Source organism: Cladophialophora carrionii (genome assembly GCF_000365165.1).
Source record: "Cladophialophora carrionii CBS 160.54 unplaced genomic scaffold supercont1.1, whole genome shotgun sequence".
Taxonomy (NCBI): domain Eukaryota; kingdom Fungi; phylum Ascomycota; class Eurotiomycetes; order Chaetothyriales; family Herpotrichiellaceae; genus Cladophialophora; species Cladophialophora carrionii.
In genome coordinates, this window is record NW_008481816.1 from 4,710,555 (window position 1) to 4,733,364 (window position 22,810).

General features: G+C 54.2%; 8 protein-coding genes across 8 annotated transcripts; 4 read left to right on the forward strand and 4 right to left on the reverse strand.

The window, feature by feature from the left end:
- Window positions 1-240: 240 nt before the first annotated feature.
- G647_01685 (uncharacterized protein) lies at window positions 241-2,492 on the reverse strand (the record flags this gene model as incomplete). The annotated part of the gene is made up of 10 exons (XM_008725084.1): window positions 241-469; window positions 566-681; window positions 832-1,036; window positions 1,128-1,255; window positions 1,341-1,446; window positions 1,511-1,697; window positions 1,759-1,837; window positions 1,899-2,037; window positions 2,115-2,172; window positions 2,243-2,492. 10 exons carry the CDS (start codon window positions 2,490-2,492, stop codon window positions 241-243), a joined length of 1,497 nt encoding a protein of 498 aa, XP_008723306.1.
- A 590-nt stretch (window positions 2,493-3,082) lies between these two features.
- G647_01686 (uncharacterized protein) lies at window positions 3,083-4,187 on the forward strand (the record flags this gene model as incomplete). The annotated part of the gene is made up of 3 exons (XM_008725085.1): window positions 3,083-3,108; window positions 3,193-3,308; window positions 3,424-4,187. 3 exons carry the CDS (start codon window positions 3,083-3,085, stop codon window positions 4,185-4,187), a joined length of 906 nt encoding a protein of 301 aa, XP_008723307.1.
- A 351-nt stretch (window positions 4,188-4,538) lies between these two features.
- Window positions 4,539-6,152, reverse strand: G647_01687 (uncharacterized protein; the record flags this gene model as incomplete). Its single annotated transcript, XM_008725086.1, has 1 exon — window positions 4,539-6,152. One exon carries the CDS (start codon window positions 6,150-6,152, stop codon window positions 4,539-4,541), a length of 1,614 nt encoding a protein of 537 aa, XP_008723308.1.
- Window positions 6,153-7,921: 1,769 nt separating this feature from the next.
- On the forward strand, window positions 7,922-9,166 carry G647_01688 (1-aminocyclopropane-1-carboxylate deaminase; the record flags this gene model as incomplete). Its single annotated transcript, XM_008725087.1, has 2 exons — window positions 7,922-8,440; window positions 8,585-9,166. The coding sequence occupies 2 exons, from the start codon at window positions 7,922-7,924 to the stop codon at window positions 9,164-9,166; spliced, it is 1,101 nt and encodes a 366-aa protein (XP_008723309.1).
- Window positions 9,167-9,828: 662 nt separating this feature from the next.
- Window positions 9,829-12,336, reverse strand: G647_01689 (uncharacterized protein; the record flags this gene model as incomplete). Its single annotated transcript, XM_008725088.1, has 2 exons — window positions 9,829-11,734; window positions 11,789-12,336. 2 exons carry the CDS (start codon window positions 12,334-12,336, stop codon window positions 9,829-9,831), a joined length of 2,454 nt encoding a protein of 817 aa, XP_008723310.1.
- A 1,901-nt stretch (window positions 12,337-14,237) lies between these two features.
- On the forward strand, window positions 14,238-15,973 carry G647_01690 (uncharacterized protein; the record flags this gene model as incomplete). The annotated part of the gene is made up of 3 exons (XM_008725089.1): window positions 14,238-15,038; window positions 15,088-15,376; window positions 15,450-15,973. 3 exons carry the CDS (start codon window positions 14,238-14,240, stop codon window positions 15,971-15,973), a joined length of 1,614 nt encoding a protein of 537 aa, XP_008723311.1.
- A 1,692-nt stretch (window positions 15,974-17,665) lies between these two features.
- Window positions 17,666-18,028, reverse strand: G647_01691 (uncharacterized protein; the record flags this gene model as incomplete). Its single annotated transcript, XM_008725090.1, has 2 exons — window positions 17,666-17,892; window positions 17,956-18,028. The coding sequence occupies 2 exons, from the start codon at window positions 18,026-18,028 to the stop codon at window positions 17,666-17,668; spliced, it is 300 nt and encodes a 99-aa protein (XP_008723312.1).
- Window positions 18,029-19,646: 1,618 nt separating this feature from the next.
- On the forward strand, window positions 19,647-22,284 carry G647_01692 (phosphatidylserine decarboxylase; the record flags this gene model as incomplete). The annotated part of the gene is made up of 3 exons (XM_008725091.1): window positions 19,647-20,582; window positions 20,926-21,251; window positions 21,306-22,284. The coding sequence occupies 3 exons, from the start codon at window positions 19,647-19,649 to the stop codon at window positions 22,282-22,284; spliced, it is 2,241 nt and encodes a 746-aa protein (XP_008723313.1).
- Window positions 22,285-22,810: the final 526 nt, after the last annotated feature.

The following is a 22,810-nucleotide window of genomic DNA, read 5'->3' on the forward strand; positions in this document are numbered from 1 at the left end:
TTTGTGGGGTTTTTTGAGACCACTTCTTCTCTGGCTGATGGCCATTTGTGTGTATGTGTTTGTGTGTGTGTGTGACGGATTCTCCCTCTCTCTCTCCGGCTTGTATGCTACTGTAGCCAGCACCTGACCGATTCGGATTCTTCTCTCATCCACCACCACAAGCAACAAACGTGTTTGGCCAGAAAAACCTGGCCGGCTGCTGCTGCTACTCCCCTCGACTCGATCATCCGCTCAGCTCAATCATATCTTCCTGAATCCGGTCTGCAGGTACAAAGCCAGAAGGGCGAAGAAAATCATGCACACATTGAAGAAAGTGATTGTGGCAAACCCGGACGTGTATTGAGGGGCGGTGGTCTGTTTCCATGCGACAAGCGGGAGCCACATCTGAAAGACGTAGGCCATCTGGTTCATGCTTCCGGTCACGATGGCCCGTTCTTCGTTGTCGGAAGAACAGATTTCATGGGCCCAGCTATCACCCATCACCCAGGTTAGTCACATTTACTTCCTCTTATCGGCCGGATAGGCTGGAGGGAGGGAGGGAGAGTGTGTGAAGATGATGACTTACGACATGATTAATCCGGCAACTGATGAACCTACTCCCGACAGAGCATAGCAGGCCCATCTCCAGCCCTCGGGAATGTTCCAGTGCCAAAGAGACGAGTAGCACATGATATTGAAACACTGTTATTGAGGACGAGATCGCCGTACATTAGCCATTTGCAAGCGACAGAGCGGGCGAGGGAGAGAGACATGAAGAACGAACTAGGAGAAGGAGGGATTCTCCTTGAGGGTTTTGGGAGGGACAACATGGGTAAAGAAAACCACACTTACACCACCAACAATGACAGCAGGCCAACGACGTCCTTTTAGAAACCCGTCCGAGGTCCAGGCGAAGAATAGGGTCGTGAAGACTTGAACCCCGCCAGTAATGGTCGGATAGGTGTTGATCTGGGCCACGCTGTACTTTGGAGGGTCGAAATTCTTGAGATATTGAGCGAAGACTGGCTGGGCACTAGAACCGCCGTTGTTCCAGAATCTTGCAACACACACGTCAGTAGTGCGCCATGCCAATGCCATCTTGGAGTTTTGGAGGAAGGGCGGCCTTCTGTGTGTGACTCGAAACTTACGTATACATGGGCACCAAAACCCACCAGTGCCAGGTCCCGAAAACGATTCTCTTGATCTTGGCCTTGGAGAAGGGTTCACGCGAAGCTCGACCTTCGAGCTCCATTCGCACCTGCGCCAGAGTAATTTCCTGGGAAGCCGCAGCGTCAGAAGTCAGCAGCGGCATAGAAGGTGGAGGCGGAAATCCGGGGTGGAAACCAGGTTTGTGTGCATACCTCTTTGCTAAGATATCTTGCTCTGCAGTTCGAGGGCAGGTCCGGGAGCAAGAAGAAGCATGCCACCGCGATGGGTAAGGTGATCAGTCCGTCCACGAGAAACAGCCTGTGAAGCGTGATGATGAGTCCCATGACACATACTCGCACAAACGAAGCCGAATATTGCTTACCATTGCCAGCCATGCAATCCACTCTGACCGTCGAGATGATACACTGCAGCCATGAGATAACCGGAGAACATGGTGCCGACCGCACTGGTGACCTGGAAGATGCAGGTCCGTTTTGCCAGCTCGTCGCTTCGGTACCAGGAACCGATGATATAAATCATGCCGGGATACAGGGCAGATTCAAAGAGACCTTGTCGTGACAGCGAGTCAGTTTGCTCTTTTTGTCACAAAACATGACCTGTAGAACTTACCGACGAAGAAACGGACAACGTAGATCTGTTTCGCAGTTTTGCACGCCGTCAGGCAAAGAGTCAAGCCGCCCCACAAGACCTGATATTGTTGTCAGCACACATCCACCGCGGAATTCCTCGGCCTTCTTGAGCTTGCTTACCTCGACGAGGGGAATGAATCTTGACGGTCGAACCCGGGTGAGCAGAATGTTGCTGGGAAGGCCTCCCAGAAGGTATCCAACTCCCCAGCAAGTCTGCATGATGTTGAGCTGATTTCCATAGAGCGACAGGTCTTCTTTCCTATAATGTGGATATCTCATATCAGCCACACGGATCCGCGGTAGCCAGGGGCACAAAAGAGTTTCGACAACACCCACATTCCCGAAACAAAGGCATTGTTGATGTTGATCTGGTCGAGATATTTCACAAAATAGCCTGGTAGAGAAAATGAGTCAACACACACAGATGGTTCTCTCCACTGATGAAGATGGAAGAGGTTACTCACTGAGACAGCCCAATGTCAAAAGAGCGAGGTCGATTTTCTGCACCAGTCGTCGCTCCTCAGGCGACTTGTCCAATGAGTCCCAGATGAAGTTTCGCCAGCCTCGTTTGGGCTCAGGACGAATTTCGGTCACTGTTGGGTTGTTGGCAGGACCGGCTTTCTCAGGATCATGTTCAGACAAGACCATGTCGACATGCTGGAAGGTGTCCATACTGCCTTCTTCGGCGGGATGGTCAACGGCAGCTTTCCCCATCTTGCGGTGTGCTTGCGTAGTATCGAAAGGGAGCAGCACACAAAAGGAGCCCCAAAGCCCCCAGTATTATAGACCACCATGTTTCTTCCCCACAGGTCTGGGGAACAAGCCCGGTCACCCCGGTGTCAGGAGATCGGCATGGCCGAAAGTGGGGAAGATGGTAAGACGAGTCTGCCGCACAGTCGCCGGGGATGAAAAGCTGGAATGTCTTCAGGGGGGTTGATCGGCATCGGTCATAATGCCCGGTCAACACCTCCGTATCCACAATCGGGCATGCAACACGGAGAGACAGCGAGCGAGCGATCTTCGGCATCTGTTGTTGTCTCTGGATGACTCGGCTGCTCGTGGATGATCGGGGTGGGAGCGGCTTTGCTGCTGGTTGAGCAGTCGTGGCTGACCAGGACGTGGAGTGGACGGCGATTTGATGAGTTTTGTGGACTTTCCGGCCAACTCGCTGGATTTGTTCCTCAAGCATTCGACTGAGAAGAGAGCCCGTTTACCACGCTGTCCGTTGTATCCAAGGCCCGAACCTCCTTGCAACCGCACGACAAACCTTCCAAGGAGCACAGAGAGCAAGGCTGCGGGCCAGGATGGTGGTGCTACCTAAAGTTACCGCGTAAGTGACACCAGAGAAGCTGACGGGGAAAAGCAGAATGGAAATGATGGCTAACACACACACCCTCTGTGTCTCTGTCTCCAGAAAGCGGTTTGTTCTGAATACCGGAGATGAAATTCCAGCTATTGGGCTGGGAACATGGCAGTCGCCTCCAGACCAGGTGCGCAAAGCAGTGGCGGTTGCACTGCAGCATGGATATCGTGAGTAGAATCCCCTCCCTCGGCATATCTCGAGCAGCCCTGTCCAGATACTCCCTCCTTCAGCATCTCTCGCAGACAGTCCCGACGTGTTGACGGACTCTTTTGTACCACACAGGACACCTCGACACGGCACGCGCGTACAAGAACGAAAAGGAGGTCGGCGATGGCATCAGAGACTCTGGTGTTCCCAGACAGGAGATTTGGATCACCACCAAACTCGCCAATACAGACCATAAACGCGTGGCCGAAGCGCTCGAGGAGTCGTTGCAATTCTTGGGGACCGACTACATCGACTTGTATCTGATCCACTGGCCATGTTCGACGGATCCCGGGGACACGACCAAGATGTACCAGGACTGGGACTTTGTCGACACCTGGGGCGAGATGCAGAAGCTCGTGGGCTCGGGCAAGGTGCGCAACATTGGCGTGTCGAATTTCGGCATCACGCAGCTCGAACGATTGCTCGGCCACCCGACAACGACCATCGTGCCGGCGGTGAATCAGATCGAGCTACACCCGTACCGCCCCTCTCCCAAGCTGGTGAAGTACAATTCCGGCAAGGGCATCCACTCGACGGGGTATTCGTGCCTGGGCTCCACCAATTCACTCCTGTATTCCGACCCTGTCTTGCTCGAGTTGAGCGCCCAGCGCGGCCGGACACCCCAACAGATCATGCTTGCGTGGGGAATACAGAAGGGATGGAGTGTGTTACCCAAGAGTGTCACTCCAGAAAGGATCAGGAAGAACTTTGACCTGGACGGCTGGAGCTTGAGTGCGGATGAGATCAAGGTGATAGACTCGTTGACCGGGCGTATGAAGGTGTGTGACGGCGCCTTCCTACCTCGTGGAGCAAAGGTTTTTTACGGCGATGATGAATAGATGAAAAACTTGTGTACTGGTGCAAAGAGATATCCGTTGTCAACTGGGTGGGCAGAGACGCAGTAGGGTTTGAACGCGCAACAACAAGCCATGTATGAGTCGGCAACAGCAAGTAACTCAACAGAAACTAGATAGATTCTCGTCCAGAATATATAGATAGAGCTCAGACCTAGGCATTCAATGGAAGCTCTTCAGAGAGGCTACACACATATCCAAATAGTGCAGGCAAACTCGACCCTGGACCAGGCCTGCAGTGAATTTCTTTTTCTTGAGCACCGCGCGCGAGGTCAACTTTCAGTCAATTTTATACTTGGTTTCCTGGCAGCCCTTGGTAACTAGTGTAGCCCGCTATCAACCTACATTTTCAAAGACGAGCAGGGACACGCCCTGGCGCGGCAAGTCAAACGACAGCTTCGGCACGCCGGACTGCGCTTCCAACTTTGTCGGCCCTGTGTACTCGGCTAGGGAGCCTGCAGCTTGAAGCTTGGCATATTGTTCTGCTGTCGGTTGCTGAGGTGAGCCCATCGACTTCCACACGGTGTAGGAGTTGCTGTGCGTCTCGTCGACACGGTAGTGCCGAAGCGTAGAATTCTCCTTCCACCCCACGCCCTCCAATGTCAGGTCCACAGCTGCTGATGGTCCCTTTAAATCGTCATCATGATAGTGCCAGACCATAACACTGACCGTCTGCCCGTCTCGGGCAGCGATGGCTCCCACATCAGCATCTTCACGGACACTGTTTTGTAAGAGGTCCTGCAGAGGAACCTGTTGCGAACTGGTGCTGGCCAGGCGCTCACCCTCCATGCGGGCAAACATACGGAAGATGTTGAGCACCGGAAGGTCGACGTCGTTACTGGCCAGAACGCGGAATCCCGCAAAGTAAGGCTGATCCTCGAACTCAAACGCCCAAGTGACAACTCCCTCGAGATTGACGCCATGCTTTTCTGAAAGTAGATGCTTGCGAGCAAAGCTGGCGGCGGTGTATGACGAGTAAAGGGTGCTGTTACGGTACGCCAACTGCGGGCCCTGAGCGGCTGCCGCGCCTTCTGGATCCGACTCGCCCAGGACGATAGGAAGCGGCTTGAACTTGGGGAATGAGGCAATCACGCCAAACGAGGTATCAATCTCTCGAAGATGGTGGGCAATACCCATCCGGACACTCTTCGTCTCTTCCTGGTACTTCGGTGCGCCTTTGGCGTGGAAAGATACAAAGTCAAGGGGTGCGCCTTTGCCTTGGGTCGCTTGGTTCTCGCCATCGAGGCAGTGCTGCAGGAAGCCCCTGAGGTATTCTGGTCCACGGCCAGTGGTCTCCGGCCCGCCTACTTTGGCGGACGGCAACGCACGTCGGACACCTTCCACGGCGTAATCATAGAGCTTGTTGTACTCTTCCGGAGTTCCTTGCCAGTAGCCGATGTCCGGCTCGTTCCACGTTTCCCAGTACCATGATTCGCATTCAGAGATTCCATACCTCTCCACACAATGCTTCGTCCATTGATATATGAGCTCGCCCCACTTTGCATAGTCCTTGGGCGGATAAGCCCAACCCGTGAATATTTCGCCGTAAGGCGCCGTAGGAGTCCATTTATGCTGATACGGCTCTGGATGAACAGAAAGTGCTTGCGGCATGAACCCGAACTGAACGTACGGTTTGAGCTTTTTCTCCAGATATGTGTCGTACACTCGATCGATGATCGTCCAGTCATAAACCGGGTTTCCATCCTTGTCCTCGGTGTAGGCGTTTGTACTTCCCCATTTCAGCGCATGGACACCTTCGCCCGTCACGAATTGACTGTGAGCTCGAAACCAGGCCTGGTGCGGGCCGAGGGAACCAAGCTTCTCCAGAAGTTTGCGGCCATCTTTCATGTAAACATAATTGATCTCATCGGTGCCGTAAAATCGGTAGATCTGCCGCCACGGCTCAATCGATTTGTTGCCAAACACGTTTATCGCGACTGGAATGGACATCTTGACCGTTGCTTCCTTTTTCCCTGGAAACCGGAAAACGACTCTATGCCCCAAGGGTTGACCTATATAGGCTCATCACCACCGTTGGAGTAACGCATATATCATTGAGAGTTTCAGGTGAATGGACGACACGAACCCGCCGAAAACAGAATCTCCACTGACCGCGTGGAGAACGGCAAGGAAATGTCTGCAGCGGCCGGCCTTTGACGCCGGAAAGCCGAAGCCTCTCAAGTCTCCCTTTTGGTCCCATCCCGCATTGAGAGAACTTGAATTCCTCGGCCTCCCACACGCCAGGACCACCGGAGGACCGCCGGTGGACATTGAGCCTGGAGGCCTCCAGGCGTGTCATGGAGAGTGCGCGGGAGAATGGTCCAAACCTAGATACTATAGTCCGGGGGGTTCGTTTACAAAACCGGCCATGGATCCCGGGGTCTGGCCCAAGTTGCCGGTGCCGAACATCCTTGAGTTCCTGCCCGCTGCGCGAAAGCACGAACAGGAACGAAAAGGCCCCGTTAGCAACAGGATAATGAGGAACCATATTCGAGGACGTCAAGGCCAGGTTGGAGATAACCCCGACCTCTCTGCCCCGAGTGAAGACACCCAGCCATGTGGTTGTGGGTAACGGTGAAAGGTCCAACCAGAAGTATTGAGGTTCCCCGGCTGCTGTAATACAAGGCACAAAGCACAAGGCACCCATGAACGGGCATGCCTACTTGGGTACCCGATTGACATTGCGTCGACATTGGCGCGCATATTCCGTATTCGGCCTCATATCCGTCAGGACTCGTACTTGTTACGGCTACACCACTTGATTGTTCAACCCATCAGAACTTATTGAATCGCCGGGCCACATCTGGCCGTGAGACCTGAGTAATACCTCTGGGATCCGAGGGATTGGTTGAGGTCTGTGCTTTCTCAGTCGAGGGCTCTAGACCGCCACGAGGAGGACTGGGCTTCTAGACCAGACTGCCTTGTGGAGATGATCGAGATATGCATAACCACAGCCTCGAATTGGTCGAGGTGCAATATCTAGGCTGGACTTCTTCCCATGAACAGGAACGACTCCAGCTGCCAAGACTGCTCCGAAGGAAGACTTGCTCCCCAGGATATTGATTCAATGTAAACGCATCTTTGGCCTGCGTTCTGCACTTGTCGCATCAATTGGAGACGGCCGACACTCATGACACCCATCTCGAGGACGACGTGCTTTGACAGAGACAGCAGGGGCGCAGCTGCGGTTACGTGGTTGGACCTCGACATATCGGTACCAGACGGTGAAGCTCGAACGAGATTGGAAGAGTAGAGGATACACGAGAGGGACCAACTGGGAGGGTTCTTCATGCAGCAGCCTTCACGGCCGCCGTGGCAGGCTTTGTCCTCAAGCTGGAGAGAAACAACGTTCAAGCAAGACAGACACGGCCCAGCTGTGAAGAGAGGCTGCCACCAAGTGCGCCGGCAACTTTCTGATGGTGCGCATCCCTCGCCCGCCGCCTGCCTATAGGCACCCATAAACTCTCTCCTAATTACAGGCCTTCTCTCGAGACACTCCAAGACACAATATGACCTGGTAGCTAGATGGCTGACACCGGGCTTCTGCATTCGCCTCGATCGGCCCATCTATCTTCCCGACGGCGAACTGATGTTCTCATTGGCCGAGGGCGACTTCAAGGCACGATTTCCACGACTACATATACATCTGCGCTCTTCAGCTGAATCGAATTCCCCTAAGCAGAATAGACCGGGTCAGCGGAATTCAACTGACACTCGAGATGGCAGCAATGAATAGTGATTTTCGCAACGCTGACGACCTTGGTCTCCCAGAACCATTTGCCTCGATCCCACGCTATCCACTCACCCTGGGTCCGTCCCCCATCCATGCCCTTCCCAATATCTCCGCTGCCTTGGGAGGGAAGGTGACCATCTACGCCAAGCGCGAAGACCTCAACTCCGCTCTCGCCTTCGGGGGCAATAAAACCCGCAAACTCGAGTACCTCGTCCCGGACGCCCTGGCCCAGAACTGCGACACTTTGGTCTCCATTGGCGGATACCAGTCCAATCACACCCGTCAAGTTGCTGCCGTGGCGGCCAAACTGGGTCTCAAGTGTAAAGTCGTGCAGGAGAAGTGGGTTGACCACGACGATGCGGGCTACGACAAGGTCGGAAACATCCAGTTGTCGAGGTTGATGAGCGCAGATGTGAGGCTCGATCAGTCTGGGTTCGGGATCCAGCACAAACAGACCCTCAAGAAATTGGAAGAGGAGGTCCTTGCCCGAGGAGGGAAGCCATATGTAAGTCCACCGGCCATCGTCACGCTTGTTTTCTCTGCCCTGTCTCAAAATGCAGTGTTTAGTACCCGCGTCATAAAACAGCCCGCTGCTGAGTCCTGACCCTCTGCTAATGTCTCTCTGCTAACGGCCTGAATGTCTTCACAGTACATCCCCGCCGGCGCCTCAGACCACCCTCTAGGCGGCCTGGGCTTTGCTCGCTGGGCCTTCGAAGTCCATGCCCAAGAACGGCAACTCAACGTCTTCTTCGACACCATCATCGTCTGCGCCGTCACGGGCAGCACGCTCGCCGGCATCATCGCCGGCTTCAAGCTCCTCGAGCGCACGCACCCAGCACCAGCACCAGCCTCACCCGGCGGCAAGAAGCGCAACATCATCGGCATAGACGCCAGCGCCAAGCCCAAAGACACCTTTGATCAAGTCCTCCGCATTGCACGCCAGACGGCGGCCAAGATCGGGCTCGACGAATCCGACGTCTCCGAAAGCGACGTCGTGCTGGACGCGAGATACCACGCCGGCACGTACGGGCTGGCGGACGAGGCGACGCTCGCAGCCATCCGATTCGGCGCGACGACCGAGGCCTTCATCACCGACCCGGTGTACGAAGGCAAGAGTCTCGCGGGACTCATTGATCTGGTCAAGAGGGGCGAGATCAACGAGGGCAGTAACGTCCTGTACGCCCACCTGGGCGGACAGATGGCCTTGAATGCATACTCGGAGATCCAGTGACCTTTTGGCCTGGACACCACCGTGGTGCGGCAGGCTCCAGACTTCCCGTTCGAAAGGACAGACCGTAGCTGGTCATAGCGAAGGATAAGGTATCTTGCATCATCCATGCATAAGTATGTGTGTGTCTGGCTCTCGACCTCTGTCAGCGAGAGACTCCAAGCCACAAGCCACGAGGACGGATCTAGGGATTAACATGAACTCCTCACTCGTCGCTCCTCGCGTACAATATTGGCCGTAGGAAGACTTGCGCCAATTCACAATATTGGATACTTGCTTGTGGTAGTAGTGGCAGTAGTTATAGAAGTAGTGGTGGTGGAGGGTGACCGCAAGGAGCTCGGTCAAATGACTTGTACCTCACCCATGCGGTTCGAGGAATGGTAGAGATGGTGGTGAACAACTGCGAGCAAGTACACTGCGGTATTGGTCTACATGCTTGCGGGCGAGGACTCAAAGTACTGACTGACTGACCGACTGGCCGATGAACAAGCACGAGATACTGCTACCCACGACCGTGATCCATTAAGAGCTTGAGGTCCCACGAAGCTCGCATAGCAGTTGGACGTGCTAGGCAAGTCGCATCGTTCGTCCAATGCGAACGGACACACCTAGACTGCGTAGCTGATGAATGATTGATCCCTACCAGGTAGGAACACGAGTTCCCATCACCAACTGAACGTCTCCTCGATCAGGTCCACCAAGACACCCTGCCGCGCGACACGAGCGACCTGGAACCTCACCTCGTCTGCTAGACCGCCCGGTCCACACACAAGCACGGCGACACGAGTGTCAAGTGTCGAGCTGCTAGCATTTGACTCCGCAGCAATGACTTGCGCGACGTCCATTCTGTGGCCTGATACCGTGGTGATGAGCTTCTCGGTGTGTGTCTCCGCAGTGACTTGGATGGTCTTGTCGGGAAGAATGTCTGGCTCAGGCTGAGACCGAGGCTGGGTTGCGGAGGTGGCAGACGTCGTGTCTGCACTTCCCTCTCCTGTACGAGTACCGGTAATCCAGAATCTGTACCGCAGGGATTCATCGTCGAGGCCGCCCTCTGAAAGGTCAGGCAGCAAGTTGTGTCGTACATACTGGAAGAGCTCGACCTCACGGACCGTCCATGCCAAAGTAAACTGCTTGCACCGCGGAAAGAGTGCCCCAGCGGCATCTCTCGGTGACGAGGTTCTTAAATTTGCTCGCTCGTGAGCAAATTGCTTGGCAAAGCTGGCTGCATAGGTGATGCCAATGCCCCCTGCAATGCAGATTATCCTTTCTGCATAGCGTAGGATGGCCCTGGTTGGAAGTTCAAGACCGCCGTACGGCCCTTCGACGAAGCTGGCGAAGGTAGTGGGGGACTGCGCTTTCAGCAATGCGCGGCGAAGCTCACCTGTCGCACCTCTTTGAGCTCTGAACAGGCAGCGGATGTAGAATTGGGGTTCGGGGCCGTTGTCAGGCGAGGTATGGCAGTGCCGGTGGCGCGCAGTGGTCGAGGGTTCTAGGTCCTGCCTCAACGAGCCTTCCTTGTTGGGCGTTTGGTCGTCTGAACTCGAGTTTGATGCCAAACGAGCCTGCGACAAAGGAGAAGTCATCCCCCAATCCAGAATACTGAATGGATGATTTTCCCAGACCCGCTTCAGCGTCGGGAAGTATACGAATGTGTGCTGACCCGGGTGGGCTCCCCAGTGCCTGCCTGGGAACATTGTCAATATAACCACATTGGTGCCCGGAAGGAGCTCGACTTGCGCCGATGTTCCAGAAGGAAAGTTGTAGTAGACCACTTTAAGAAGCCGCACAAGGCGGTCCCAGGCCCAGAAGGCGAAAGCAATGTACAGCCACACTTCGTAGCCCCAATTCTTGCTGTACCTGAGGTCAACATGGTACCAGGATCCCACCAGCGATAAGATCGCCAGAACGATGTGCAGGCCCAGGAATAGCTCATAGGCATACATGCGTAAGGGCAGAGCTGAAAGACCGGCCATCAAGCCCATGGCAGTTGTTGCGATGATGCCCCACCAAAAATACGGCTTCGCGGCTTCTGCGTAGTATGCATTGCCTCCGTCCTTGTAGTAGCAGTAATCCGCCGTGTAGACGATCGAATGGACAACGGCCTGTAAGATGGCAACTCGAGCTGCCCATCTGTGGAAGGCGAGGAATGTCGTCTGCGACCAACCACTGAGGTACATCAGAGGGTTGTTGCGCGCTGAGAAGAGGATGGCGAGAGCCATGTTGGCGAAACTCAACACTCCTGTCCTGTTGCCGATGTAGGCTGCCATTTCTTGGTTTCTGTTGGAGAACCAAGTATTCGGTTGGACACTTCTGTAAGGCACGGCACAAAAGACGATATTCAGAATAACGTAGAGCGTGAGCAGGCCCGTCATACTGCGATTGGGGAGGTAACCGAGTCTGAATGGTAGAGGCTGAGCATGTCGTTTTCGCAGCAGCGCGGGCAGGAGAAAGCTTGCTTGCAGCCAAATAACGAGCCCGTCCTGCCGGAGGTTCGTCGGGAGCAGAGCGGTCAGCCACAACCATAAGCCCGCCAACAGTGGTATGCCGACACTAAGAGTCATTACGATAATGCTGTATCCCCACGAGTTAGCATTGTCCATACCTAGGTGACCAGAGCTCACTTACGAGAACCGGACATGATACACCTCTGAATGCTCAAATTCGTCAATGGTCCCCCTGTCAGCCTTCCAATACGCTTCATTGACCTGCATTGTCTTGTTTAGCCACATAGCATGCTCGGCAAGCTCTTCCGTTGGGGGAACTGTTGGCAAGGAGTCTTCCAGCGAAGGGACCAGTAGTCCGTTTGCGGCCATCTCTCGGAAGCATGAGTTCTGCTTCTCATAGGAAAGACCCTCGATGTCACAGTGCGACTGAATGCAGTAGGCGAAGGACTGCAAATATGGCTCGTCGGTGGCGTAGCATTCATCGCTGGTCGAGCCCGCCATGTCCATATCCATGCGTTTGAGGAGCTTCATGGACATGCCATCGTGAGCGCGCGAGGACTCCGAAAAGGTCGTGCAGTTGAGGTACACCATGACCAACGAGTCGTGGCAGGCATAGCAGCAGAACGGATGAAACATGTTGATACCGTAACCGATCGTGCCATACTTGGTCGCATTTGCGACTCGTGCCAAGAACAAGCAGAAGGTCCATACTGCAACCAGATAGGCCATATTTGATGTTTCAATGGGGCAGGAGCAGACGCACAGGATAAAAGGCACCCGGAGGACATCTCTGTGCTGGAAGCATCAAAGCGCTTTATAGATTCCCTCGGTCGCTGGAACGACTGAAAATCCAGAGCATGGCTTGCGTGATCCGCAAAATCTGGAGCTGGGTTCTCAGCGTTCTGGTAGCTCGACCTCCATGGTGTAAGCTACGTTCGATTTGCTGATTGAGCGCCACATAGTTTGAGCCAAGCTTCGCTTTGACAACAAGTGCACCTTGAAAGAGTTGAGCAGGTTTTCTAGGGTATGCAACAGGAGCGGAGACTTGGCACTATTGAGCAAGTTTCCGATCCCTATTCCCGCTGCCGAATGATAAACGGAGTCAAAGTGTGCCTCGACCCGCAATTGGAGTATAGCTTCGTCGGTCTCGAATAATCGATTCGCCATAGTTATCGACGAGAGGATAGAAACATGCTCGTAACATCGGATCGAGACATCTAATGAGTCTAGATCTTTCAAATACCCAGAGCATGGCGCCAAGAGTTACCGTTAATCAGAAGTAAAGTCAGGGAGGACGGGGCAGTCTTCGACATTATCGGTTGTTGTTGCGCGGAGATAGTCTTTGGCCTGACTACGAGAAAGACACGGACTAATAGGGAGGGCTAAACTCACCATGGTCGTACTTCCTCAGAGTGAGCAACAAGCAACCGTTGCGCCGAGATTTGCCGTTCAGCTGTCCAGTACTAGAGGCTCCAACGCGGATGGTTCAAATGTAGGCTAATGCTACACAAGCTTAGACAAGAGTGACCGGCCATGTTGTGAAGGAAGGAATTGTGAGAACGCTTCCACTCAGGTTTTGCCAAAGGAGCCATAAAACAAACATGTATCGATCTTGACTGACATTGCAGAGACCACACTTTCTTAGCAATGTCGCAGGGAGCACGTCGGCGCGTGGGCTGTGGCTTCGGAGGCGAGATACTTTCTTCTGAACTCGAGCGTGACCGAGGAGCTGCTCAGGTCACGTAGGCCTTCGACATGCGAGATACGCCTGTTAGTGACGCGAAATTAACATAAGGTGCCAAGTTTGTGTCTCGGTGGTGTTCTATCATGCTCGGATCATTTGGATGTGTATGAGTTATAGGCAAATAAGTGGTTGGCAATGCTTGAGAAAGAGATACTGAGAACCGTCGGAGTGCTCTTCGATTCCTTGGCACGTCAAAAGGGGAATAGCGCCTTGGCAATTACATATCCTCGCGTCAGCTCCATGCGGCACGTGACACGTCTCTTTCTTCTGTTTCTTCTGTTCTTCTGTTCTTCTGATGCTTGCGTTTCCTTCTTGCCTGCCCTCGGTCCTTCTTAGACTCCTGTCGATGAGGTTGCCCTTATCTGCCCCAGATCTTCTCGGACAGTAAGACCGTGACTAAATGCACTCATTGTGAGGGAACGATCCTTGCCGTGCCACCTGTCCCGAAGGAATGCGATTACCTTATCTTGCCCCGAATTGCTGCTTGTCGTCGTCAGTGCCCCTCCAAATGCAACCTCGCGCGGAGCTGCAACCGGCCCATACGGGTAAGGATCAACCGACTATATCACTTAACTTATAACAGATCTTGCACTGTCCAATAAGGACTTTGTTTGAGATCCTTGGTGCTTGAGCTTCAGCAAGCTTGTGCAGAGCTTAACCAGGCACCCTGGCGGGTTAGCAGCGGTGTACCTGCCGCAGACGGACATCGCCCGTCACGACGAACGTGTAGCACGACATTGTGATGGCGATACGTAGGCGGGGCTGGCAGGGTACTTGAGGTGCGACGTGGAATATGGGAGCGCGACGTCTACCGCGGTCCTTACGGAAACTGTGACGGTACTCTGTAGATGTGAATTGACACTTGGCCGAACAAGTTACTCCCAGTATGCAGTCGCTCCAAGCACTACTGTTGGCCTTGACGGCCAGCTTTGGCCTTGCTGCCGCGCAAGTCGGTCCTCTGGGTAAAAATGGAAGACCGACAACTTACACAGCGTACACCTTCGACCAACTTATTGATCATTTCCAAACCAGCCCGCGGTATGCGCCAAACACGAACGCCACTTTCAAGCAAAGATACTGGTTCGACGATACATACTACAAGCCAGGCGGCCCCATCTTTCTCTACATTGGCGGCGAGGTCAGCGGGACGTCGCGCTTCTCAAATCTCGAGACCGGCATTATCCAGATCCTTATGAATGCGACCAGTGGGCTGGGGGTCATCCTTGAGAACAGATACTATGGAGACTCGTACCCTTTCGAGAATTCCACAACGGACAACCTTCGCTTTCTCACAACCGAGCAAACAATAGCAGACAATGCCTACTTTGCGCAACACGCTACATTCCCCAATGTTACCGGCGGAGACAACCTAACAGCCGCCTATCACCCCTGGATATTGTATGGAGGCAGTCTTGCCGGAGCACAGACCGCCTTCTCTCTAGTAGAGTACGAAGGATTGCTCTGGGGAGGCATTGCCGCCTCTGGTGTCATCCATGCAGTCCTGGGCTATCCCGAGTGGTATAATCCCATCCAGGAGAACGGGCCTCCAGACTGCATCAGCCGGATCAACAACATCATTGATAAGATTGACTATCTTATCGACACAAACAACACTGCAGCCATTCAGCAATTGAAGGAGATCTTCGGGCTGGGCACATTGAGTGACCTGAGGGACTTTGCCATGACGGTGACCCAACTCCGTCTCTGCAACTGCCAAACCGCTAACGAGAGATCAGATTGCATTCCCGCTGGGTGGACCAATGAACTATCCTACCAACACCTGGCAAGAGCTCAATTGGAACCCTCCGTCCGACAACCCGGATTTCTTCTGGTTCTGCAACAACATCACGGATATGAACGCCCCTGCAAACATCACGGCCGTGGACACTCAGCTGGCCAACTACACGAACGGATCGGCTTGGACCGGCCTAGGTGCATACGCCAATTATGTCAAGGAAGTCGTTGTCTCGAGCTGTGAAAGTGAAGATTTGATCAATACTCCCGAATGCTTTTCGACTCAGAACCGTGAGTTGCCGTGGCGGCGTGCCCACGTGGCTGCATCTTTGGGTTTGGTCATTGACAGCTAACATCCCACCAGAGACCTTCTACGCCATCGCCGACAATTCCGGCAGCAGATCCTACCTCTACAGCACGTGCACCGAACAAGGCGCATACCAGATGCCCCAACCCCGCGGCACACCTTCGCTTCTCTCCCGCGTCATCGGGCTCGACTACACGCAGCAGTGGTGCACGTGGGCGTTCCCTCCCGGCCCGCTCTCACCGCAGGCGGTCCCATCCCCGGATGGGCCAAACTCGACTTGGTACAACAAATACGGGGACTTCAACCTGACTGCCCCACGCCTTGCTCTGATCGATGGAGGGAGCGATGTGTGGCGGGACTTGTGCTACCACGGCCGTAACGCCAGCACACGGTATGGAGAGAATCAGCTGTTGATCACGGGTGGGGGCCATCATTGGGACAGCACGGGGATTCTCAACATCAGTGCGGAGCCGGATTTCATCCGAGAGGCGCACCAGTGGGAGATACGGCGGGTAAAGACCTGGTTGAAGGAGTGGAATGCTATGAAGGGGAAGAACGCAGTGAAACGGGACGAGCTATGAAAGGTACTGTAGGCAGACAGTGCACGGCACCGCATGCAACATATAGCAGACGACGTATAGAAGTCTGGACTACGGTCTAGAAACTTGAACACTAGGTTTTATCGTGGCTGCTGGAACGGATGCCATAGTCATCCCGTCCATGGAATCGGACGACACTTGGGAAGTTCTTCCCCATGGTGCCGTGCCGCTTTCCATCAACTCCGCGTCAGACCAGCCCCTATCACCTCGTAGTATATACGGCTTTCCTACAATTAGGCATCGTACGAGCAAAGGGAACCTGATGCTATGGCAAGAGCCATAGTTCCTTCAGTACCGCATAGTCCTAGAGCCCGCACGCGGGCAGAGTGCAGATCGCGCACCATCTTAGCGTCGCTTCTGTATGATGGCGGCGGGGCTCGATGGCGGCGTCTCACAGTCGATACACTGGGGGAAGCCGAATTGCCTCTCACTCCCGACCCCAAATGCGCCAAGTTCCGCTGGGTCAGAAGTGATGTGGCGGCGACATGACGCCTCCTGCTTGCGGACCGCGTGGAACAAATGTCCATCCCTCCGACTAAAATCCAAATGGCCTGGACTTCGGCTGCCGGTAGAGATCAAGCCAGCCATATCGCTCGCAAGGCTGTTGTGGTGCGTGCACGTCGCTCTGCCGCGGGGCGGGGTGTGCCGTTCGACATACGTACGGGTCGCGGTCCCGCAGTCGGCGCATGTCTGTGTGAAGTGGATCGTCTCCTGGTTCGTGTGTGGACGCACCGGCATCGCTGGCCTGGCGGTGTCCCGAGAACGGCTCGAGACGGAAGGCGAAGCGGAGGACCGTGCCCGAGCAGGCTGTTGGAATGTCGAGCGCGCGCCTTGGTGGTCGTAGTCTTCAAGGTTGGAGGAACGATCAAGTGGTGGCGACAAGGGAGATTATCAACGCCTCGGACAGTACCAGTACCTTTATTCGTCGGGTCTGCCCAAACGGACGAAAAGCTCCTGCTCGACACGGAATCGCGCCGGGCCAGGAACAAGGGATGCCGGGGGGTCTCCAGCCTCATATGGCATCCTACCTTGAAGTGGGCTGGCTGGGCGACGAGTGGGATGAGTCGCGGGCGCTACGAATTGCCTTCTGCCCAGCACATATCAAGCCATAGGAGGGGTGATGTGAGTACCGGAGTCCGCTTCGACGAAGCTTTGGGACGCGGTGTGCGCCACTGGCGAAGCGAGCGCGTGGTATTGCAGCAGCACTTTGTTCCAAGGCAGACCCAGAAACACGAGAGGCGTGGCCGAGAACCGTTTCCAAGTGCGCCTTACTTTGGTTGTCGCGAGCGACAACTCTAGATGTACTTATGTACGAGCGGTGCAACTCTACTGTACTGTTGTAGTTAGCGGACACGCCTAGAGTCTAGTCGCCTCAGCGTAACTAGTATTTGCACATACAACGGACAACAGACGACGCAGAGCATGAGCTTCTGCATTAGCGGCATACTTGAAGCTTCTCACTTGATTTCACAGTAGAGTTCTTTGGTCGCAGCTCATCTCGCTGGAGAACAATAGCTGTATTGAGGTAAGCTATCTAGCCAGCTCACTCTCGTTTTCAATCCTTGTATTCACGTCAAGCTTGGTCTGCCACTGATAACAGGCGTGACTGTCCTGCACAGCCGCTTGAAGAGATCTGAGCCCGCACATGACGATTGTTCATGGTATGATGAAAGACTAGGTCGAGCCTCCTGTGACCTCGTCAGCAGCAGCTCGAATGATCCACGTCACAGCTGAATGCAGCGTTGGCTTACCTTTCTTGCCGGCCTCGGAGGGATCAACCTTGCCGTGAGCAAACTCGCCCTTTTGGCTGCCACCGGTATTGCCGCTACTGCCACCGCCGGAGCTGGAGGTGTTACTGTCGCTGCCACCGGTGGGGCCGCCTCCAGACGCGAGACCGCCCTCTGCGATTGTGAGTTAGAAACCTGACAAAACCAACTCGCTGCCGATGCACTGCAGTGACGTACTCTTGCCAGCCTCATGGGGGTCGACCTTTCCGTGGGCAAACTCGCCAGGGGCGCTACCTCCAGAAGAAGACATGATTAATTGACTTGTTGGGAGTTGCTTGTGTGATTGTCTGATTTGAAATAAGTGTGTAGGCTTTGGTCGGATCGATGGCAGATGAGAGCAGGATCAGGAAGGGTAGAAACAGGCATAAGTAGAAGTACCTTCAGCGTTAATTACCCTCGTCACATGGCATGATGACAAGGGTGCTTGATGTCAAAGTCGTCACTTTACGTCACGAAATATGAAGATGAGGAGTGTGTATGGAGTGGATGAGGAGGTTGACAGAGATGACAGAGGTGAGGTGAGGTAACTCTATATGCGAAAACTCAACTCACCAAGTTGCCGTCATCGAACTCAATGGTTTTCTAGGACTTTGACACAGACGGATATCCCACTGGCGAAGATACGTGCTGGGCATGGGGGAAGTTTGGAAAGCCGGCGAAGTTCGTTGTGGCGACCACTGGAGCCGCCGCTAGACAACGTCCTACGACGAACAGAGCACCGCATGAGTCTACCTTAGTCAAGGCTCTTCACAAAGTAATCGCGAGACCTGATGGCCCACGCTGTACCGCTACCAGGCTCGTGGTCGTCCGTAACCTCGAGCGCGTGGATGACCCATTCTTTTGCTCTGTTCATCAACCATAGTTAGGTTGGGGCAACTTGAGGGTATCGTCCACCACAAGCGACATGTCCTGCATCATCCCAGCATCGTTCCCGAGATCACCTGTCCTTCCTGCCGTCGACGCCGAAATCAAACTTGGAGGAAGAGAGTAGAGAAGCTGGAAGGCAAGAGATATTATGCCCCTTCGCCGTTAAATGAACAGGCTGGTATTCCTCCTACGTACCCAGCTTAACAAAAGTACTGCCACAGCATCCTATCAAAGCAATCTGCCTCATACCTCGACAACCTAGCGATCAAGGACGACGCATCTGCTTCTGTGAGCTACTACTTACCTCGGGAAGCATGGTGAAGTCAGGTGTTATATCGATAACTTGACGTTCTTCAACCAGGCCAGCTCACATGAGTAGGTCGGTACTCGCTTTGAGCATGTATTGCTTCATTGCTGCAGAAACTCACTGCTGCCGAACCCCCTGGAGTCGAAGTGCGATCGACTGGTCATCCATTGAGTGATCTCCAGTGAACTTGGGGGCTTTCGCTTGGTTTTTGGGTCTCGCCGTTTCCATCAGCGCTTTTCGGAGCCTCATTGCCAGCAATAACCACTTCCCAGAAGTCCTTCCTTGACAAGCTATTAATCTCGCATATGCCAGCCTGCTCTCACCAGCACCATCTCGGCCCTATGGGGTTATAGGCAAGACGAAAATCTCACGGGTGGCGTGCTGCGGATTCGACCAGATGAACGGAGACTGCAGCACGAGAAGGATCTCAGATCACCTCAACCTGGCATGGCATCCTGGTAAATCATGGGAGACACAGTTCCTACGGCACCAGCCGGTCTGCCAGAATTGATGTCACAGGTATGACGTCAACCAGTCCAGGTTCCGGTTCAGGAGAACACCAAGAACGAAAAGAATCGAAGTCCGGAGACGACTTCCGAGCACGTACGATCAAGGATATCTCTCTTCACAGAGCAGGCAGGACTCCCTAGAGCTCAGCCCAAGATCATAATCTCCCAGAAAACAGCTCAACAACATGGGCGCTGTCCTAAGCTACGTCCACTCCATCCTCGACAATGCCCTTACCACCGTGAAACTGGTCCAGAACCGCGAGGTCGGCTGGAAAACACTCAATCGCAAAACTGGCCGGTATGAGCGTGAACGACAGCCCATATACAAAAAGATCAAGCTATGGCTTTTGTTCAGTTGGCCCATGGAGTGGATTGATCGGACGTGGTTGCTGAGGCATTGGATTCATGACAAGACTATCAGATCGGGCAAGAAGGAAGGCACGCTCGCCTCCGCTAGCCAAATCCAATCCTTCGTCGACTTCTACCACATCAACATGGACGACTTCAGTCCCTCCGACATCCATGCCTACCGTACATTCGAAGACTTTTTCGTGAGGCAACACAAACCCGGAGCCCGTCCAATCTTCGAAGAGGATGACCCGTCCCGTGCGGTCGTCGTTGCAGACTGTCGACTGGTCGTCTACCCCACCGTCGCCGAATCCAAACGCCTCTGGATAAAGGGCCGGAACTTCACAATCGGCAACTTGATCGAAGATGACGCCACCGCAAGAACATGGCACAACGGTGCGATTGCATCTTTCAGGCTAAGTCCGCAAGATTATCATCGCTACCACTCCCCGGTGGAAGGCGTGGTGGAATGGTACAAGCAAATCCCCGGCGAATATTATCAAGTCGACCCACTCTGCGTGAGGTCTGACATCGACATCTTGACCCTCAATGCCCGCTGCGCGGTCTGCATCAATAGTCCCTTGTTCGGACGCGTGCTCTTCGTCGCCATTGGAGCCACAAATGTGGGCACCGTAGAAATCAACCCAAAGTGCCGGACGAAGGGCTCACACTTGAGAAAGGGCGAAGAAGTAGGTTTGTTTCAATTTGGAGGGAGTAGCATCATCGTCGCGTTTGAGGAGGGAAAGATCCGGTTCGATGAGGATTTACTGAGTGTAAGTAGGCATTTGGTCATGATGGACGTCGAGGTGGGCATGAGTTTGGGACAGGCAACAAGTCGGAATGAGGCTCGATAACGAATTCACTGCGGTAACCAGCACGCTGGGGGGTGGGCGGAGGCCATAGCCATGCGGCGTTGACCAAAAGTGTATGGTGTCAGATACATTTTTGAATACATCACAGTGTCTTAGTAGGCTTCGCTTCAATGCTCCCCACAATCAACCAGGCGGTCGGCACGGGGCAGCACCACCCTAGTCCCGATCTAGGGTGAGCTGAACTCAGCCTTCTGCCTGTTTCCGTGCGCGAACATCTCCAGTACTGTAATATTCTCGCTCACAGACGTACACCACTGTCTCGGTCTTCCGTCTGGGCGATGCAAGCAGCCTCGACGCTGCAAGTCCGGCGCGGCAGTCGGCGCCAATCATGACGCTTCCGAAACCGAATGCCTCGTTCAAGATTCCTAGTGTCCATGACGATACAGAGCTGGATTGTCGAATATACTATCCGCGGAAGACGGAGAAGAACTCCAGGGCTTTCGGGCGAAGCTTCGCGATAGTTGCACATCCGTACGCTCCCTTGGGCGGTTGTTATGACGACCCAGTGGTGGCGCTTGTTGGTGGCGTCCTGCTTCAGCAGGGCTTTGTTTTGGCCACGTTCAATTTCAGGTGGATACTTGTCTGTCTGCAGGGCCAACTCTATCAGATACTGACGTGGTGCAGAGGAGCATCTGGATCAAGCGGACGAACATCTTGGTCAGGGAAGCCTGAGCTGAGTGATTACGTTTCGGTCTACGGTTTTCTACTGCACTATATCGATGCTATCTTTCGCGCAGGGGCAGAGGAACAGCGATGTCGATACCCACCCCCACTTTTAATTCTAGGAGGGTATTCATATGGCTCGATGATTGCATCCCATCTGCCGCCGATAGATCTGGTGGTCGAGTTATTCAAGTTAGAGACACCAGACTCGGCAGGGACTGAGATCAAGCGGCGAGCGGAGGAGCTGTCTCGTGATGCTCGGGCCTACTTCGATATGTATTCCGCGTCAACAACCTTAACAGTCGCAGGGTCTCCAGGGACACCCAGAGGACAGATCCGAAAGACCAAACCCGGTGTCATCATGGGTGGTTACGAGTCGGGGCGCATCAGCCGGGAAAACTCCAGAAAGAGCATTGACACGGAAAGGATCAGACAAAGTTTGGACAGAGTCCGTCGCAAGATCGGTTCTCAAGCCGACAGTCCGTCCACGCCATCATCATCGGCATCAGTAACAGAAGCGGCGACTTCGCCACTCGCGGAACCTGCCCCGACTGTGTTGCCAGATGTCGCCTACCTCATCGTGTCTCCAATCCTTTCTATGGCGGCCAGTTTCACCACGATGTTCTCCAAGCTTCGATTTGTCGCCAAGGGTCTGCAGGGAGCGTCTGCATCGGAGGGAGAGTTTCATCAGCTCACAGTCCATCCGTGTTGCTGCTTGTACGGGAACAAAGATGTTTTCACGTCTGCTCGCAAGTTGCAGAGGTGGACGGAAGAGCTGAAAGCACGACCAGGGTCTCGGTTTATGGCCGTCGAGGCAGACGCCGGACACTTCTGGCGAGAAGCTGACGGCATCGTTCGATTTAAGCAAGGACTGTGCGAATTCCTCGAGACACTGACAAGTCGCCGTGCTGCGTCTACCGAAGATGATGCACGCTCGTAACATGGAGACACCTACCTCTAGCCTGAGCAAAGAAGCTTGCCCTAACCACCTAACTGCCGCGGGCGGGGCGCCACGCGTTCGAGAGAGCAGAATGCTGCCAAGCACAGAGGGCTTTCCGAGTACTGTAGGTTGGCACCAACTTCTGTGCTTCACGACGACGTCAATCTAGCGAAGAAATTGAAATCTGGCTTTGTTTGATGCACGTTGGTGTCCCTACTCGAACCGGCACCTCTGATACGGGGTACTTGTGGGCAAACAGGACAGTCATGTGCGGATTTGAGCGAAGTGCACATGCTCGACTTGTCTTCTCGAAATCTAAGCCTACCTAGTCACAGAATCTCGGCGGAAGCCCAGCGCGTAGCAAAAGCCGGCGTCGAGCAGCGTCTCGGCAGGCAACTATGCAGATACAAGGACGTGGGTGGTGGAGAATACGAGGCGCGCCCGAGCAGAACGACAGGCTTGTCAGGAACTCCGAGACTCGAGACGCGAGATGCATTTTGCTTTTGCTTTTGCATTTGCATGTGAT